The 20613-nt window shown below is 40.1% G+C and overlaps 1 protein-coding gene across 1 annotated transcript in view; it reads right to left on the reverse strand.

Annotated features, from left to right (window-relative positions):
* Positions 1-20613, reverse strand: part of WNK4 (WNK lysine deficient protein kinase 4) — a 177027-nt gene that overhangs the window by 61963 nt on the left and 94451 nt on the right. The window contains exons 2-3 of the mRNA XM_069751905.1: positions 920-1092; positions 75-295 (exon numbers count right to left, since the gene is read on the reverse strand). Coding sequence (XP_069608006.1) covers positions 75-295; positions 920-1092 — 394 coding nt within the window. The remainder of the gene's footprint in view (positions 1-74; positions 296-919; positions 1093-20613) is intronic.

Here is a 20613-nt window from a genome sequence, read left to right on the forward strand (position 1 = left end):
TCACTACAGAAACCAGGGAGGATTCACATGTTCTACATTTCTGAATCTAAAAACCTTAGATCTTAATATTTTACCTATAACGCTCTTCGCAAAGGAAGCACTCTTTAACGTGGCAAGTCCCAGGTCACCAATTTTTACAAAGCCTGTGGGCCCCGTGATGAAGATGTTGTCACATTTAAGGTCACGGTGAATGATGGGAGGAGATCGGGTGTGGAGGAAGTGCAGGCCTTTCAGGATTTGACGGCTCCATCTTTGTAAAACCTTCAGTTTCATCTCCTTGAATCTCTTCAAGTAGCTAAAGTATCAACAGTGAGACAATTTTAGGAAGAATCAAGCTCATTTAGAAAAGAAGCGAAGAAGAAAATCCTCTGCGCAAGAAAATCAGTTATGGAAAACACAAGTAATAAGTGTAGGGTCAGGAGGCTTCATATTCTCATTGGACTACTCTGCTAATACTCTATTGTAAATGTAATATTACACACAAGTTGGATTATTCTATATTTACAATGGACAGCATTTGGGGCTTTTCTAGAGAGGACTTATAAATATTACAAATAATTATTTGCAGCATTCTTAGGGTAGGCTATCAAGGCGTGATTATGGAGGAAAAATAAGGCTCCGTTGCAGTACCGAACACATTCACCCTTGTATGGACATATCTGTGCCAGGTTTTGCAGGAGCCACGGAGTTCCAGTTGGCTGCTGATCATTTGTCCTACCTATTGGCCGGAGTCCCAAGGTTAGACCACCCCCTTCCCAATCATACACTAAAGGCTAGGTCATCTACTAAAAATGACAGAAAACACTATAGTGAATGCAGTTTTCACTTTATATAAACTGAAAAGGTAAAACTAAAAGCTGTAAAAATACGTTTACTTTTCAGAATCAATGTAAGTGTAAAAAAATAATGATATCCTTACGTCTTCAGCGTCCCAGAAGTCATGAGTTCGGTAACCAGGACTATACATATCTGCCCTTTCACAATAGACTTCCAAGAGTCATAAAAGCGGACAATGTTTGGATGTTGTAGTCCTTTCAGCATCTCTACTTCTTCACTAAACCTCTGGCGCTCTGCTTTAGTCAGCTTTCTGGTCTGTATGAAAGGGAACAGAAAAACAAAAAAAAATCATTGTTATGTATCTATGATGGGCTCCTCAACAACATTTGAAGCCTAAAGCACCACCCCAACTTTTTTTACTGCATTGCTGGAGTGGTGCCACTAATCTAAGTTCCCTGCACCTAGTCTCATACTTACCAGCCGCCATCTTCATCTTTTATCAGCGCAGATCCAGTTGACTTTTGCAGTTTGTGACCTGCCGGCTGCCGGATCGCTCCAGTGTTTGCTGGGCGAGCCGGAGATCACGTCTCAATATACGTCTTTGGGAGCCACTTCAAGACCAGTACAAGTCTCTCATAGACTTACATTGAGAACTTATGATGGTTACTTCTGACTACCGGTCAGTCAAAAGTTGCGGTCACAAGATGGCGGAACAGGACCGGAGCGGCGCTTGAAACAGTTGAAAATGGCAGCTGATAATTATAATACTAGGGTCAGGGAACTTAGGCTTGTACCACTCCAGCGCTAAAATAAAAAAAACGCTGGGTGGTGCTTTACAAGACTTGTAATAAAATAATGTATTATACATACATATGGAAATCTAAAAGACAAAAACATGAGAATTAACAACTATTCATTTTATTTTTAGTTGTCTCTTAAATGTTCTAGAAGTATACCTTCAAACTCTATAAACTCCCTGCGATGACTTAACAACTATTTAATGAATTATGTGACTCTGTGATGGGAACCCTGCATGTTCCCATTTACATATCTTTATGCTTCCCACTACATTTTTCATCAGGATGATATTTCCCGCAGATAATTTGTCCTTGTTAATGATATAAACAACTTGCAGACGTCCATTTAACACCAAGAGCTGCACATTTTGCAATTTGCAAGCACTCTACCTCACTCAGTGAGGCCAAGCCCAGAGACATCTGTCTCCATCATTAGCATGCTTAATTGTCCGTGAAGCCAGGCAGGCTTCACTATATTTTTAACATACAGCTTTTTCCACCTTGTTATGTGAACATACCGGTAATTTATTCTAGAAAGTCTGATTCTACAGAGAAAATAACATGTACTGGAAAAACTACAAAATATAGTATAGTGGTGTTTATGTATAAACTAGATGGTGGCCCGATTCTAACGCATCAGGTATTCTAGAATATGCATGTCCACGTTGTGTATTGCACAGCCAATGTAGTATATTGCCCAGCCACGTAGTATATTGCCCAACCACGTAGTATATTGTCCAGCAATGTAGTATATTGCCCAGCCATGTAGTATATTGCCCAACCACGTAGTATATTGCCCAGCCACGTAGTATATTGCCCAGCCATGTAGTATATTGCCCAGTGACGAAGTATATTGCCCAGTGACGTAGTATATTACCCAGTGACGTAGTATATTGCCCAGTCACGTAGTATATTGCCCAGTTATGTAGTATACTGCCCAGTGACGTAGCATACAGCACAGAGCCACGTAGTATATTGCACAGCCACGTAGTATATTGGCCAGTCACGTAGTATATTGCCCAGTCACGTAGTATATTGCCCAGTCACGTAGTGTATTGCCCAGCTATGTAGTATTTTGCCCAGCCTCGTATGTCACAGGTTAAAAAATAAAAAATAAACATATACTCACCTTCCGAGGGAGCCCTTGTAGTCATGTCGCCTGTGTGCGGTGCACTCGGCAGCTTCCGGTCCAAGGGTTGGTAACGCAGGACCCGTGATGACGTCGCGGTCACATGACCGTGACGTCATGGCAGGTCCTTGTCGCATACCATCCTTGCCACCGGAACCTGCTGCTTGCATGGAGCAGTTACCGGAGCGTCTCGAGGAGCTGGAAAGGCGGCGGAAGGTGAGTATATAATGATTTTTTATTTTTTTTATTATTTTTAACATTAGATCCTTTTACTATTGACGCTGCATAGGCAGCATCAATAGTAAAAACTTGGTCACACAGGGTTAATAGTGGCGGTAACGGAGTGAGTAACCCGTGGCATAACGCGGTCCGTTACCGCTGGCATTAACCCTGTGTGAGCGGTGACTGCGGGGAGTTTGGAGCGGGCACCGGGCACTGACTGCAGGGGAGTAGGGATGGACTAATCGGACTGTGGCCGTCGCTGATTGGTCGCGGCAGCCATGACAGGCAGCTGGCGAGACCAATCAGTGACTTGGATTCCATGACAGACAGAGGCCGCGACCAATGAATATCCGTGACAGAAAGAAGGACAGACAGAAGGACAGACAGAAAGATGGAACTGACCATTAGACAATTATATAGTAGATGTTTTTATGTGACATAAAATATATCAAACTTGTCAGAAATATTATACGTAAAGGGGATCTAATTTTTACATAGATATTTAGGCCCAATGAGTCTGGTTTACTTACTATGAAAATTATTGGCAGAACCTTTCGACATTTTATTACCTGCTAATAAAATGCCAATCTTTAATAAGAGCACACCAGTGGATCTTCTTGCTCTGATTAACCTTCCAACCTCTAATCCAGCACATTAAATCTATACAGCATACTTCTCATTCCTGAAGTACTTAGAGAAATACAATACACTGACCTCATCTTGGATGTCCTCCTATCTGCCAACTGTCTTAATTTTGGCAGGATAATCCCATGTACTGGACCTCAAGAGGTGGGGCTTATGTAAACCTCACCCAAGAATAGGAATTTGGGGGTGTCTCTAATGTGAAGCATAAATATATTGATTTGACTATTTTCATGTTGGTAGGTTTGCCACTGCTTTATTAAAACTTTAGAAGGAATATATAAGAATATATTGAATAAGATCCTGTGTGGATAATGCCACTTTATCTACCGGAACAAGACAAGTTCTGAAGCACAGGGGTGATAAAAGCAGTGAGCTAGTGGGTCCACCTTTTATTTACCAGACCTTGTCAATGCATCAATTATGGTATATAGCCTTTGGCTACATACATTTAGCCAGCAGAAGTTATTAACAGCTGAAATAAAACTCATCTATCAATTATTGGGAAATGTTATCAAAGTAATTCATATTTTGAGAAATCAATCTTTTACAGTGGATCCAAAACTTGGACAGCCACGACTCATAATGAGTATCTCCTGGTTCATCAGATCCTTAACCCAAACATGACTACATTATATATACATAGAGTAATTAGAGGCACAGACACATACATAGAGAAGTGAAGCCCTACCTAGTGCAGAGTTGTACTTTTAGGTTGGAGTCACACTAAACGTATGAAAAATCGGTCCGAGTCTCCCTGCCGAGAGTCGCACAAGTGTTCTCTGTATGGTCATCCGTGTGTAATGTGTTTTCAATGCGATGATGTGATTTTCTCCCACCCATGTATATGTATGACATGCGTATGGCTTTACATTTCTCATTGAATTTCCCCATTGAATTAAATTGCTCAATGGGCTGAAATGAGGAAAATGTGTATTTGTCACAAGCTAGATGAATGGTCTGTGTGGCATCCGAGTTTTTCTCGCACCCATAGGCTTGCATTGGTGAGTCTCGGATGATATACGCATACAGTCGCAGCATGCTGAAATTTTACATGCACGTCGAATACGCCTGAGAAAAAATACGGAGCGCTATATAAAAATAAAGATTATTATAAAAATAAAGATTACAAGGTTTTTAGTGAATCCTTTTTCTGCCAAATGAGTATTAGGCATTGGTTGGTCAATAAGACACCAAATGGCTCCATACACATTAGTCAAAATATCAAATAAGTATGCGAGCCTCTTGACTTTCACATCATAGATGAGTAAGGAGGCTAACATACATATTAGACTGTTGTCCAATAGTGCTGATATTGTCATGTTTGACCTTTTTCTGCCTAGTTAGGATTAGACACCGGTAGGCCAATATGACACTAAAGGCCTCCATACACATTAGCCTAATGTCGGCCATACCGGTTAATATTGGAGGGATTATATATATATCTATATCCGCGCTGGAGGTACCGTAGGATCCAAACATAATCATAGAAAAACTTTCTAAATAAAGTATCTATCCTAACATGAATAAGCAGTGACCATATTGGGAAATGTTGCAGCATTTAACTTGCATATAAGATGTAAATGATTACCGGATATTAACATGCAGGTGTCTCCTAATCCGGAATTCCCAAATGTTTGCCCGATGGTGGAGAAATCTTCTGCTTTCAAACAAGTATGTGAGGGGAGGGTGTAAAAAAAGCCTGTCCCGGCCGGTGACAGACACCCTCTGCCTCACAAGTGTTGTTACCTGATCTTCAGCGCAAGACGGCGCTTCCACACGTTGATTGCCGGCGAGGTGCAGGAAGTTTGCAGGACCTCGCGTGACGTCACATGCACGTGATGCTTCACGTGAACGGCTTACGGAATGCACACAGTGCCAAAAAGGTTCTGTCATATTGGAGGGATTTTCCAACAGTCTAATATGAAAGTGGACAACCTGATTTTCACACAACAAATGAGAGTCAAGAGGCCCACATACATATTAGACAGTCAGCCTAAAATGCTGATATTGTCATGTTTATCCTTTTTCATTGATTGTCCAATAATACACTCTAAAGGCCTATCCTAAAGTCAACCAAAACCGACAATGTCGTTAATATGGGCTAATAGTCCAATATCTACATGGGTTTCCTGACTCTCACACATTAGATGAGTCAGGAGGCCCACATACATATTATACTTTTGGCCAATGATGTTGATACTGGCGGGTTTGGCCAACTTTAGGCTAATGTGTATGAAGACCTTTAGTGTCTTATTGGACAACCAACACCTAAGGTGTATTTTTACATCAGATTTAATACAGTAAGATGACAAATTATAAGGTGAAAAATAACTATAAAAATTAGCAGACTGAACTTGGTAAAATAAAAAAAAAATACTCCTAAATGTAAACATTACAATATTATAGTATACATGTGTAAGAAAGACTTGTAGCTATTAGCAGGAAGCTATAATTAGCAGCCTATCTAACAGACTAAGCAGGTACAATTACTTTCACGTGTATCTTTTATAAAGGAGCTGATGGCCAGAAGGGCAATTTTTATTACATTACTGAGCTTTCCAAAGATTACAGTTTATAATTCTGTAAAATAATTAGCGCATAAAGAAGAAGATAATGACAGTTTAGGGCTGCTGCATTGATTAAACTTGCAGGTAGTCTATGACATATAAAAGCTCATAAATCACATCTGAGCATCTTATAACTCTGAGTTATGAAGGCAGGAAGAGAGCTAATTATATAGCGCTAAATGTTGCACATGATGTTGGCAATGAGTTTGATCATACAATAAAGAATAATGAAGAGTATTAATGTAGTATCATAGGATTTACAAGATTTTCTAGTTATTCCGCACAACCTCACTTTCTCAGAGGAAAGTATGATCCACACCCTTTATAACAACATAATGTTCTAAATGTACTTATACACACAATAAGAAGGGAAACATCATTTGTTCAACTCATAAAGTGCCACATGGAACCATAAGTGGCTCAAAGCAGGAGCAATCAAAGTGTCATTCTTGGGACCTTTTGTTACTAAAGGCTCAAGTAGTCAAGATGTTATTGAGATATGTGAACGGTAGATCGGGTTCCTACCATGATATGCACAATATCTTTAGGACTCCAATTTCTTTGGGTGAATGAATGACTACACATAAGTTTGGAGATATTCCAAATACCCCAAGATATTTTAATTACTATAGCATGGAGGTGGGGTACAAAAAGAATTAGAACTTATTCCCCTTATCCTTCCCTGTCACGACTGTCAGGACTGTAAACATCTCCCATGTCCATTGAGGGGCATGTACAGAGTAGGATAACTTTGTTGGTTCATAGCACTTACTGTATAGGGTGGGTGGATGAGGACAACCTGACTTGAGGCTCTTTCACTTCATAAGCCGTATAGTGGCCATTTGGTCTGCTTATATGGCGCTGTCATTCTTGGGTGGGAAAGTGTTGAATATTACCGTATGTCTAGCCTATGTCTAATTTTGCAAATAAGTACTTTCTCCCTTCCAGGAGGACATGCTGGTACTAAATAAAACACTACATAGAAATTTGGCTGTGAAAAAAAGTATTTTTGGACTCAAAATATCAACAAAACAACTGTTCTGTGCTGTATTCTGTTGGAACATTTTTCCATTTTATGCTGCCAAAGTCACTAAAAACTAGATATTAGATTTCCACTAAGCTGACTTTCTATTTTTCACACTTGATTCATGCTCGCTTAATTGATGGTAAAATTATCTACACATCACATCAATTAAAAATTAAATACAATTACGAATGGATTCTCTAGTGCTGAAGCAGAAGTGCAATTGGTGAAAACTGCAAGGTCCGCAATGTAGGCCCAAGAGAAAAGGGCCCATATATTGTTCTTTCTCAGGGGCCTCTTCTGTATGTGTCCGCTCCTGATCTAGAGATCTGTTTAATGGATCATTCTACTAGATTCCATATAATAATAATAATAATTTTTATTTATATAGCGCCAACATATTCCGCAGCACTTTTCAATTAAGCGGGGACATGTACAGACAATAAATTCAGTATAAGTTAAGACAATTTAAGCAGTGACATTAGGAGTGAGATCCCTGCTCGCAAGCTTACAATCTACAAGGAAATGGGGGGGACACAATAGGTGAAAAGTGCTTGTTATTTCAGGTCTGGCAATCAGGGCCGCCATCAGGGCATTACAGCCGTGACTGGCGTATGGGGCCCGATGAGCAGAGGGGGCACGCATCGGGCGCCGTCTCATCTGCTCACCGGGCCCCCCCTGCAGGCGCTGCGGCACACTATTGACGTACGGGCCCGCGCCCGCACATCAATAGTTAACAGCTGCCAGCCAGTCTGAGGCTGGCAGCTGAATAGGGCCGCAGTGCGCACTCGCCGGCGTCGCCGGCGTCTGACGTCATTGTCAGCCGCCGGGCCCGGCGAGTGCGTCTGCGTGGAGCCTGGAGGGAGCTTCGCCCGGCACAGGAGCATGGCCAGGTAAGAACTCTTGTTTTTTTTTTCTGTGAGAGAAGCGATCCCGACACAGTGGGGCAGAATGCTATGGACACAGTGGGGCAGAAATGCTGGACACAGTGGGGCAGAATGCTATGGACACAGTGGGGCAGAATGCTATGGACACAGTGGGGCAGAATGCTATGGACACAGTGGGGCAGAATACTATAGACACTGGGGCAGAATGCTATGGACACAGTGGGGCAGAATGCTATTGACACTGGGGCAGAATGCTATGGACACAATGGGGTAGAATGCTATGGACACAGTGGGGCAGAATGCTATGGACACAGTGGGGCAGAATACTATAGACACTGGGGCAGAATGCTATGGACACACTGGGGCAGAATGCTATGGACACAGTGGGGCAGAATGCTATGGACACAGTGGGGCAGAATGCTATGGACACAGTGGGGCAGAATGCTATGGACACAGTGGGGTAGAAATGCTGGACACAGTGGGGCAGAATGCTATGGACACAGTGGGGCAGAATGCTATGGACACAGTGGGGCAGAATGCTATGGACACAGTGGGGCAGAATGCTATGGACACAGTGGGGCAGAATGCTATGGACACAGTGGGGCAGAATGCTATGGACATAGTGGGGCAGAATGCTATAGACACTGGGGCAGAATGCTGGACACAGTGGGGCAGAATGCTATAGACACTGGGGCAGAATGCTATGGACACAGTGGGGCAGAATGCTATAGACACTGGGGCAGAATGCTATAGACACTGGGGCAGAATGCTATGGACACAGTGGGGCAGAATGCTATAGACACTGGGGCAGAATGCTATGGACACAGTGGGGCAGAAATGCTGGACACAGTGGGGCAGAATGCTATGGACACAGTGGGGCAGAATGCTATGGACACAGTGGGGCAGAATGCTATAGACACTGGGGCAGAATGCTATGAACACAGTGGGGCAGAATGCTATGGACACAGTGGGGCAGAATGCTATGGACACAGTGGGGCAGAATGCTATAGACACTGGGGCAAAATGCTATGGACACAGTGGGGCAGAATGCTATAGACACTGGGGCAGAATGCTATGGACACAGTGGGGCAGAATGCTGAACACAGTGACAGGGGCAGTATGCTGGACACAGGGGCAGACTGTGAGACCCGGGGGCAGAATGCTGGACACACTGGGGCAGAATGCTGGACACACTGGGGCAGAATGCTGGACACAGTGACAGGGGCAGAATGCTGGACACAGGGGCAGACTGTGAGACTCGGAGGCAGAATGCTGGACATTGGGGCAGAATACTGGAAATTGGGGCAGAATGCGAGACACGGGGCAGAATGGAGATACGGGGCATGATTGGAGACACGGGGCAGGATGAAAGACATGGGGGCATGACTGGAGACAGATGAGGGAGGATTGGAGACAGATGGGGCAGAATGGAGACACAGGGGGCATGATTGGAGACAAGTGTCAGGATTGCAGACATGGGGGCATGGTTGGAGACATAGGGGGCAGAATGGAGACATGGGGCATGATTGGAGACACTGGGGGCAGAATTGGAGACAGATCGTGCAGGATCATGGGGCAGGATGGATATGATGGAGACAGATGGGGCAGGATAGAGAGATCACATGGGGCGATCATATGGGGCAGGATGGGGAGATCATATGGGGCAGAATGGATACTCATGAAGGCAGGATGGGAGAACATGTGGCTGACGCCAGGAATGAGACACACGGTGGCCAGGATGGGGAATATTATTACCATAGGGGCTAATTTAGGGATATTATTACTGCAGTGATATATTTATTTTATTTTTTGAGGACACGGTTTTAAATGGGGGGGCGGTCCTGTTACTGTGTAGAGTGACACTATGTCGCCTCTTTTTCTTCATGTGGTGTAATGTAGAAGTTGGGAAAAATTAAGTAATGTATTCTACAAGCGGAGCTCAAGATAACTGTGTTATTTTCTGCAGAGAGAAGTCCTGGCTGGATGAAATTATGGCGGTCTGTGCTGGATGAAAGATGAAGGACTTCACCTAGAGACGTCACTGGTGAGTCAGTGTGTTACCTATACACTGACACTATACACTGTATACTCTATACAGAGCTCCTGTGTATAATTTTACTAGTGATCACTGTATTATCTGTACACAGATACTGCATACTAAGTACAGATCTCCTGTGTATAATGGCATTTATGGTGATAGTATGGTGTTTTTTTTTTAAATTACTGATCAGAATTGTAGTATTCAGTCACTATGTGCTAGGTAATATGTGGTCTGGACATGGTGTTGCGGTATTTGTTCCTTGTATGTGATATTATTCGATCACTGTGGTGGTAATATGCGGTCTGGTCATGGTGTAGCGGTATTTGTTCTTTGTATGTGATATTATTCGATCACTGTGGTGGTAATATGTCATCTGGTCATGGTGTAGCGGTATTTGTTCCTTGTATGTGATATTATTGGTCATTTTAAAAATTGAAAAATAAATAAAAATATACCTAAATTGTATTGCATATTTTAAGAAACACCATTAATATATGATACCAAAACATGTTTATGTCTCCTCAGTGTTACTTGGAGGGTGGCAGGTCCTTATGTCCTTTTTCTAAGCACTCGTGCACTTTATCTCCCAGGCAGGCAAGTCCCCTGATGAATCAGCCTGCGAAGAAACGCGTCGGGACATCTCAATAGGGAGAGTGCAGGGCATGATATTGTCCAGGGGTAGCTGTGGACTGCCCTTGTAAGGGCGGGAGTCTGGGTTTGTAGGTGTATGTATAGCCCCCTAGGGATTGACAGGGTATTGTCTCCCGGCATTGCTGCTATATGGACTTTTCTTCAGTGCATTGCGGGCTTCACCTACTTCGTTTATGGCAATTGGTGAGATCATTCCTGTTTTAACTACCTTTGTTGTTATATGATATCTCTTTTCTTTTGCCTTATCCCCTCCTGCCCGCTTTATTTGTTTGTCTTTGATACCTGCCAATATTTGTACATACAAGCTTACCCGGCTAAACATTTTTTGCACCCATGTGTGCTTATGTTTACAACTAGTGGTATCTTGGTAGTGTGGGACAGCACATTGTACGTGTTTAGGCTGTTCTCATAAACATGTTTTGGTATCATATATTAATGGTGTTTCTTCATCTAGGCTACACCATTTAGTACCATTATATATTGTTGTGGGGTGATATTTCTTCATTTATTTTTACCTTATACATATTAAAGGTTATGTTTTATATTCCTACTATAGCTATGTTCCCCTAATTTTGGTGGGATTTGTTGTTTTATTTCTATTACTGTGGATTTTTCTAGATTTGCTTTTTTCGCGTATTGCATATTTTAACAAATATTTAATAGGTTACAGCAGAGTAGGGCCCGGCCAAAAGTGTCTACCGTGTTATGGTGGCGGCTTAAAAAATCTTTTGGCCAAAACAAAAGCTGCCGGCTATGTATGTGATCTGGTGATGGGAACTGTTAATGTGTGATAGGTGAGAAGTGGAGTTTTTCCAAGAGAGAGCGGTGGGACTGTGGACAGTTTGAGGGGTGGAGCCTGGAGGCGGGGCTGGGGTGGAGCCTGGGCAGAGTCTCAAGGGGCCCCGAAAATGTTGCCAGTATGGGGCCCCGAAATTTCTAGTTGGAGCCCTGCTGGCAATTATAATAAATAGGGATTTTCATATAAAGCTGCATGATCCGGTCATCAGCCCGTGTGTTTAAGTGCAATAGTCAAGTATCAAGTGCAGTTATCATGTGCATGGAGGGTGTGGAGACAGATGAATAGTAGGGTGCAGATTCACATTCAGATAATATTTGGAAGGAGGGAACAGGGCAAAGTTAGTTTACTGAGTAGTTGATTTGGTAGGCTTGTTTGAAGAGATGGGTTTTTAAAGCGCGCTTGAATAGGTCGGGGCTAGGTATCAGTCTGATCGTCTGGGGAAGTGCATTCCAGAGAGCTGGCGCAGCACGAGAGAAGTCTTGGAGATGGAGGTGTGAGGTTCGGATTACGGGGGATGTTAGCCTTAGGTCATTTGTAGAACGGAGGGCTTGTGTAGGGCGATAGACAGAGATGAGAGAGGAGATATAAGTCAGTGCAAAACTGTGGAGAGCTTTGTGGGTGAGAGAGATGAGTTTATATATATATATATATACATATATATATATATATATATATGTATATATATATATATATAAAATTGTATGGTTCTATACAAATTCAAATGCATACATAGTATGACATAGTGGGCAAATCCAGGAACCGCAAAAAAAGTATGTTTTATATATAAAACACCACATTTATTTGGCTGTGGCTAAAAACAAAGAAAAAATGCAGAAAGTATAAAATAACATGGTAAACACTGGTCCTTCACGTTTTGAGCCTTACAGGCTCTTAGAAAAAAAAGAAAAAAAGACAGCTGACAGCACATCAGAAAAAAAGACGCACGCTCCGAGTCCACAGACCCAATTGGACGTAGTAACTCCAAAATAAAATATGGAACATCATCCAGTCCAGGTAAAAGATTGGAAAAAACTTTGTTCCGCCATCATACAACGTTTCGACCAAATGGTCTTTATCAAGTATACCTTACAGGCTCTTAGTCTTGGCACAATATATTTTTTTGTGATTGCTGGATTTTTCCACTATTTCTTCCATGGTTTCAGCTCAGTAGCCAGCCTGATCCCTCCGTGCACCGCGTCCTGCATCAATATATCTTCAACACCGGTGAGCTGATGAACTGCTCATTTTTTCATACAGGGTATTACCCCATAGGTTTCTTTTTTTATTGCCTAAAATGACTCTTTATGGAGTAGAAATATAGCCATGTACATGGTCCCTAATACATGACAAAATCATATAGTCATCACTTACCTTACAATAGTAATAAATGGGAGGACATTGCTCAACCTAGTCCACCACTTACTCCTTGAAGTCAAAGTTGACCGACGTGACTATGAGCTCATTTCGGCCTTTGTTTCCTGCCAACATCATGTCTAACTTAACGTGATGTTAAACAATAGTGCGAAAACAACAATGCAACATCCCATTATCGTATAGAACCATAAAACTAATCTGAAAAATACAGGATTAGTTCATCTTTGGAACATATCACGTATCAGCGTGGTAATAGTACAAAATAAGCTTCAGATTTAACATATTCAGTAAGGAGAAAGCAAATAGAAAGTGTCGTTGTCTCTCTTTTATTGGCTATTCTGTCTTCAAATTATATAGTGAGTTGATAATTTACCTATATATTACAATCAGTCTCTTTCAGAATTTATCCTCCCCAAAACCCTTTGTCAATTGTCCAGTACAATGAGGTAAGTTGCGACAAACGGTCTCTGTCAGCAGTACGCAATGAAAGTTTCCAGTGCCTTGTTACACAACTCAACTACACAGGACGCATTGTGACAGTGTCCAAAACTATTGGAATACCCTGTTCTTTTGGAAAAAGGTATCAAGAGGCACATAGGTGACAGCCAGGAGCCAATATAGCTGCCAGGAGCCAACCAATGAAATCTTGTTTTGGGTACATCATTCTACTCTCACCGGTTCAATACATCAGTTTCCATCAAAATTCCTGCCAAATCCTATAGCCCAGTACTGGAAGGAATAAAGGACTATGGAATAAAGGACTATGCATTCTTGCCAAAATGCTTGAGCAATTTAAAGGGAACCTGTCAACATGTTTTATATTGTCTTTTTAATTAATAGTACAAGTCTTGTGTAAGAATAATAAGAAATTGTTAGACACGCTAATTGGTCCATAACATAGCACATACTAAATAATGATTTATTGTGATCTCGTTTTAATTTATGAAATATGTTTTTATTATAGCACACAATTTTTCTTTGTTCCCATCTGGACAAACTGCAAACAGAAAATAGGATAGCCTATAATAATTAAGAATCATTTTTTTTCCATAGCATTAATATATTCTTCATCACATTTTAGAGGGGACTTGAACAGACAATAAAGACATCACAGAGTAACACATAATTCAACAGATACCAAGAGGAGTGAGAGCTTACAAATCTATGAAGAAATAGAAATAGCCTATAGGGGTAATAATGGTTCAATGGTTCGTCCCATCTATAAAGTAACGAGGTAGACAATCTGTATACAGAAAGTCATTATTGCCTTTCAAAGGAGATACTGTAGTTTATCACTGATAATATTTTAGACATGGGCATATACTCAGGAGAGTAATAGATGTCATAAGATTGATGGACAATATGTGTCAATGAGTATTAGAAAAAGTCCAATTGGTAGCCATTCCTGATATTAACCATCTAACCAGTATGAGAGATGAAAAGATGATATAACTTCCTTCCAACAACCTTCCATATATACAGTATGTCTCTACTGCCACAGGCTATACAGATATACAGTATAGATTTTCCATGGAGACTTGTCACTGTTGCCCAGGCATGTCTACAGCAGCAATTACTCTGGGAAATATTTTCAATTAGATATCATCATATGAATGTATATAAAGATAATTGGGTGTAATTATATGATGGGATGTATTTTGGGGCCATCATACTGTGTATGTGAGAGGGCTGGGAAGGACATCACACTATGTGGGGGACTGAGCAGAGCATCATATTGTGCGGAGGACATCATACTGTGCGGGGGACTATGTGGGACATCATATTATTTAGGGGACATCATACTGTGTGTGGGGGAGAACTGTTAGGACCATAATACTGTTGGGAAGGAGACTGGGGGCATCATACTATGCGGGGGAAGCTGTTGATCAAGGTACAAGATGTGAATAACAAACAATAGGATTATGATTTATAAACTTTAGAAAAAGCAGTAAATTATATGCTTTTGATTTATTATTACAGGTAAGAATACATGTTACAATAAGCCGCATTAAACATGTATTAGCAGTAGTGGCTAGTCAATAGACTATATTGTGCTCAATACTAAGCATCAAAATGAATATTAATACAAAATAATATTATGTTAATATGAGTAAAAATGTTGAACAGGAATAATTTCAATCTATTGGTTCTGCCCTCCATAACAGTCACAATCTCTCATGTTGTCCCTCGGCAAAATAGATTGCCCATCCTTGCTCTAAAGTATAAATGGACATCCACAAAACTGTAGAGGCAAATCTTTTGTAAGAAAAAAAACTTGGCAAACCAAATTAACAATTTTGCAGTTCTCTCCAGCCAGCACCTACCTACCAATATTTTTTTCTCTTCAAGTTTTTATTAAATGGACGTAACACTCGGTTAGTTTGATTGGGGGTACACAACTTCCACTGGAATTTATTTTAGGTTTCCCTAGTGTTAGGTAAGCATCTGACTAGAAATAATTTTTAGATGGGATGGGATTAGTTCTAAATAAAAAAAGATATAAAATTCTTCTTCTCAATAGTTGGGAGGTAGATATACAGTCACAATCTCTGTGAAGTGCTCTGGAATTATTGGCGCTATCTAAATGAGTAAAATAAATAAATAAATCCTGCATCAGATAGTAAAGTAATTGACTAAGGACACGTAAAACTCATGCAATATCTGCAAAGCGGATGTTAATTACTAAGAAACTTGTAATCTCCAATAGAAAAAGCAAAGACTGTTCCAAATGGAGACTGCCACATAGTAAACAATGTCGCTGTGATCTGTTCATTGGCACCAAACTGAGAACATTGTGTCCCCTAGGCAAAAAAGCAAAGTAGTGTGGTGCCATGACCCACACCTATGCCAGAGACCATTAGGAGCCTATGAGAGTCCCAAGAGGATTGGAAAGATGGCAAAGATGAAAAAGGATAGCAATACAGTGCTCTAGCTAATCTTCAGGATTAGTAAACTATGAGGAAGAGTAAGCCATATCGTACAACGACTTTGCTAAAAATATTCAGCAATCCAGCATCTGGATGTAATTTCTTTTCCTTATTGAAAACAATTGTATAGTACATTTTTTTAATTAAGGGATAGGTAAATATGAGTTCTGAGATTCAAAAACGATGTATGAAATAGCTACAGATATTATTAATGTTTCTCTGTACCTACCGGTAAATGCTAGAGCATTTATAAAATTACACATTTTTGAATGGTCCACATTGGGTCTTGGGTCTAGATTTTAATCGTTGGCCAATGGGACAGAATCTATGCCAAGCTACCGGCTTTACTATTCTTCAAGTAAGTCTATTTAGCCAATAAAGTCTTTTCTTTATAACTATATCTATTACATAATATATGAAATGATCCAGCCCATGAGGTAAATCCAAAGCTTTAAATACATTTTAATCTGTAAATTGAGCACCGCTGATGTGACCTCCTGACATGTATCTATAGCATACTGAACGATCATTTTTACCTGAATTTTTCCTTTAAATTAAGATCATATGATCAGTGCTATTGAGATATCTATAAATGATGATCTAATAAAGAAACTTGTGATACTAGTTGATCTGAAATCTTTGCTTTACAAACTGAAGCCAACCAGAACATAAAGAATTAAGAGAAGAACTTTATGTACTCAAATAAGGTTGCATCCGGGCACATGGTATGAGATGTGACACAGCCTGGTCAGTCTCCAGTTAGTACTAAATGTGTACAAAGTGCCTTAAGAACAAAGTTAATCTACGTGGAGCAAATTTTGGATTGTTCTCTCATTTAATACATTGGTAAATACAACATTTTCTCTCTAAGCCTTACCTCAACTCTAAGTCAACAGCCACGGAGCATGCCGAGATATACAGTACTGCTAATATATTACACAGTCTGATCCTAAGTGTCACATTTATATAGATTTCTCATTAAATCCTTCTATAGATGGAAAGATCTCAAATCTGCCCACTTTGAAGAATGGACAGCATAGAGGTCTATCAATTTCAATGGGTGTTCTGAGACTCCTCTGCTCGAAACAGCCAATTGAAGGGTCACCAAGATTCTTGGGATTAAGTTAGAGAAGGGGGACCTTCATATGATAAACCATTAAATAAACAATATATACCTATGTGTAAAAAATGTAGTACTTCAAAAACTGTTAAGGCCCCATACCAATTAAAGTCTTCCAAACCAGCAAATTTCATCATGACTGGCCAACCATCTGTTCCGGCAACGCTGCCGATCCTAGAAGATCGACAATTAAAATTTAATCTGCCAATCATTTTGTTTTCTCCTCTCTCTCATGAAAACACATGAATGTGCAGCCAATAGCTATGTCATGGGTATGGCCAGTTTAACTTCCTATTAAAAGTTTAATCAACTGTCCACTATATCAACCATGTACTGTATAGAATACCACTTTTACATTTGTGAATATTGATTAGAATATTATCATCCACATCATCAAAATGTTTCTCTAGTTGGACTGTGTTATTATTTGTAATCTCTTTATTTTGTCTTGGATATTCTGAAACGTAGTCAATCTTTTCTGTCCTTCTCTTGCTCTCCAAAGTACGGTAACTAAATTAACTTCTTACTGTCCAAATATAATTTGTAAGTAAACAGGGCGATAATGGGCCAAATGCAAAAAGTCATTGTGCCAAGTAACACCTCATTTGTAAAAATCTATCCAAGGTCACAGAATAAAATAGAAAGCAATCAATGATTTCTGGTTTTAACTAGTGCAAATATTCCGGTCAGGGTCTTCAGAGATTATCTGTGATCATTAAGTTTTTTTGAAGGTGTTTCTCTTTTAACTCTAGTACAGTTTTCTGATGACAGAGGTGAGTGGGCAGAGAAGAAAACTAAGGAAAGAAAAAAGGAATCATAACCACAGATGGAGATCATAGAAATGTTAGTCTTTATATAAAGGGTTGAAAGGCTCCATAGACGTCAGACTAATGTCAGCTGAACCAAGAACTTCAGAAGAACTGGGCAACCATGTAATGTGTATTGGGACCTACTGTCAGGCAATTTCCAGGGATAGAAGGATCAAGCTTGTAGAATTAATCTGCCAGATTTTTTGTTTTGTTCTCCCTGAGATAAGCCATCTCCAAAAGTGTCCAAGACTGGCCTACTCCCATTTTCCAATTGTGCACGCTCGAGCATACTGGCAGACAGATCTGTTGTCCAAACAAGCATTCGTCCTACAGTTATTTAAGGTGTATGAAATGTGATTTTCTTTGATCAAATGATTCAAACTAATAGGAAAAAATGTCTTACTATACAGTGTATGCAGAATGAATTAAATTGGCAATAGATGTATGCAAGAAAAATTTCACAATGTACACTTATTTTTCCACTGCAATGTAAAAAAGAAAACAAAGAAGGATCTGTGCACATATAGAGTAGGCATCAGTGTTGCAAAATGGTTCCTACAAATTGAAAGAAAGCCTTTTGTGTGAAATTTCAACGTGAGCTGTAATTAATGGATATTTCATGTTTCACTGCTCTGCGCACAGCTTTAATTAAACCTTGAAGGTGATTCTGCCATGTGAGCGATGCTGGCATCAGACTATGCCCTGTGAAGCTTGCGTTTGGAAAGGGCGAGACCCAATGACTTTGTCCTTTTTTGTCTACTACAACAATCCCAAGTAGGAATTGTCAGCTTACATTCATGGGGTTGTAGGAGGTAAAACTGATGCCTTCCCTCACCTGAGGCAAAATGATGAAAAAAGTCTTACAAGTTAATGTTTAGAAGTGTTTAGAGTAGATAAAGATAACTTAGGAAAATCGCTGGTGGCAGAAGATAAGAAACACTCTGCCCAACTCATTTGACAGAACTGTGGCACGTTGTGAAATAAAGGATTATGTTTCATCTTTCATTTTCTACATTTATTACATTCAAGAAATGTTCTCGCATGGTTAGAAAAGAGCAAAGGAAAATCAAAATGGCATGAAGACAAACAGAATAATAAATTACATGCGTTACAATATAACGCAAAGGGCACGTTTATGAATGGATAAAACAATATTGTGAATGTCAAGGTAAAAAGTATCAAAATGTTTTTGAGATAGAGATAATGCAATCTGGCAATAAGGTAGTAAAGGATTTTGTTTTAGAGTGGATTATAAATTGACCCTGAGCAACAGTGAAATCGCAGGTCTCGTGTACAGCCCAAAACCAGCTCATATGCATTGCTGAGAGGATTTACCTGTGCTGGTGATGTTCAGATGTGCATGAGAGTATGAGATAAAACAGTGTGATGTGAATGTTGCAAGTGACGTCATTGCCATCAATAAATGCAAGCGGGTTGGATTATAAAAGACTGCAGAGGTGCTGAGGTAGTTGCAAGCACATTGAACCCAGGTCCAATATTTAAATACTACGTGGGACAAAGATTAACATATTTTATTTTAGGTAAAATCCTATTTTAGAAGAACACTGGAGTCCCAACATAGCACTGTGAGCCATTTACAACAGGGGAACCTGATAACATGTTCCGTTTCAGTAGAGTATGCTTCACTCATGGCTCGGAAGGACTGTAGGGAATGCACTTACAATAATCAAGTGATTTGGAATCCTAATCCCATCACTCAATTCCCCAATTCAAAAATATGTTGTCTCTATAGACTAAACTTGGTCAAACTTGCTGATATTGGTTGAATAGGCCAACAATCTTATGTGTATGGAACCCTCCTGTCTCTTTCCCAATAGATTTTGTGGGAAGAAAAAAGAATCTGCGGTGTTGGATTTCCAAATGCCCATCCTTTATTCCCTGGAGATTAGCCGCTCCCAGAAGACCCTGGCATAACACAGGAACACTTTACGAGCAGAGTTTTGATGTGTACTGAGGAGGAGTTGAAGGAAAATAGATATCAGCCAAACTAATGATTGCCCAAAAGCTCTGTAATCTGTTTGTGGGGTCTTATGACTAATTTGCAAATAGCATAACTTTCAAAAAGTCAACTTGGCCTTAATTGATTTCAAGTAATATAAAATTTTATGTAACTAGAAGAGTCACATAATAGATTTCCAGCTGGTTGAGAAACAAAAGGATGAAGCAACCAAAAATAAACAGTTTGATATGCAAAATGTGAACCAAAATAAACATGCTCTGCAGGAGACCTCCTGAGTCCTCACCCCCAGAACATTCTGAAGGTGGAAAACAGAACATTTGGGAAGTGATACAAGCTCCATATATGTGAGGAGTCATGTTGGCTCTGCTCTAAATCACATTTATATGATGGATATGCCACTTTTACACATTAGTACTAACGGCAGGAATTAAACTTTACACCCAACATCAATCCAGTCTTATAAATTGATATATATACCTATCAATTCAGTATATGGGGATCATATAGTGGCGGTGTGAGAGCTATAGAATTGTAGTAATAATGTGTTTGATTAAGAATTGACTACACACAGCTGTTATTAAACTATAAACTATTCTATCTGATATATTATCAACTTATGGGCAAGTTGAGGCACTTTTTAATACATTTTTGGTGCAGCTTATCTGTCCTTTCGCACAAAACCTGTGAACAGTCATGTTCTTGCTGTTCAAGAACTGTTCCACTCTTTTTAAGCAGGCAGCTTCTCTTTATCAGAATTTTGCCTGAATTATAAGTGCTGGAATATTTATTTTTAATTATTATTATTAGTGATGAGCGAACATACTCATTACTCGAGATTTCCCGAGCACGCTCGGTTGACCTCC

The sequence above is a fragment of the Ranitomeya imitator genome, chromosome 2 (genome assembly GCF_032444005.1).
Source record: "Ranitomeya imitator isolate aRanImi1 chromosome 2, aRanImi1.pri, whole genome shotgun sequence".
Taxonomy (NCBI): Eukaryota; Metazoa; Chordata; class Amphibia; order Anura; family Dendrobatidae; genus Ranitomeya; species Ranitomeya imitator.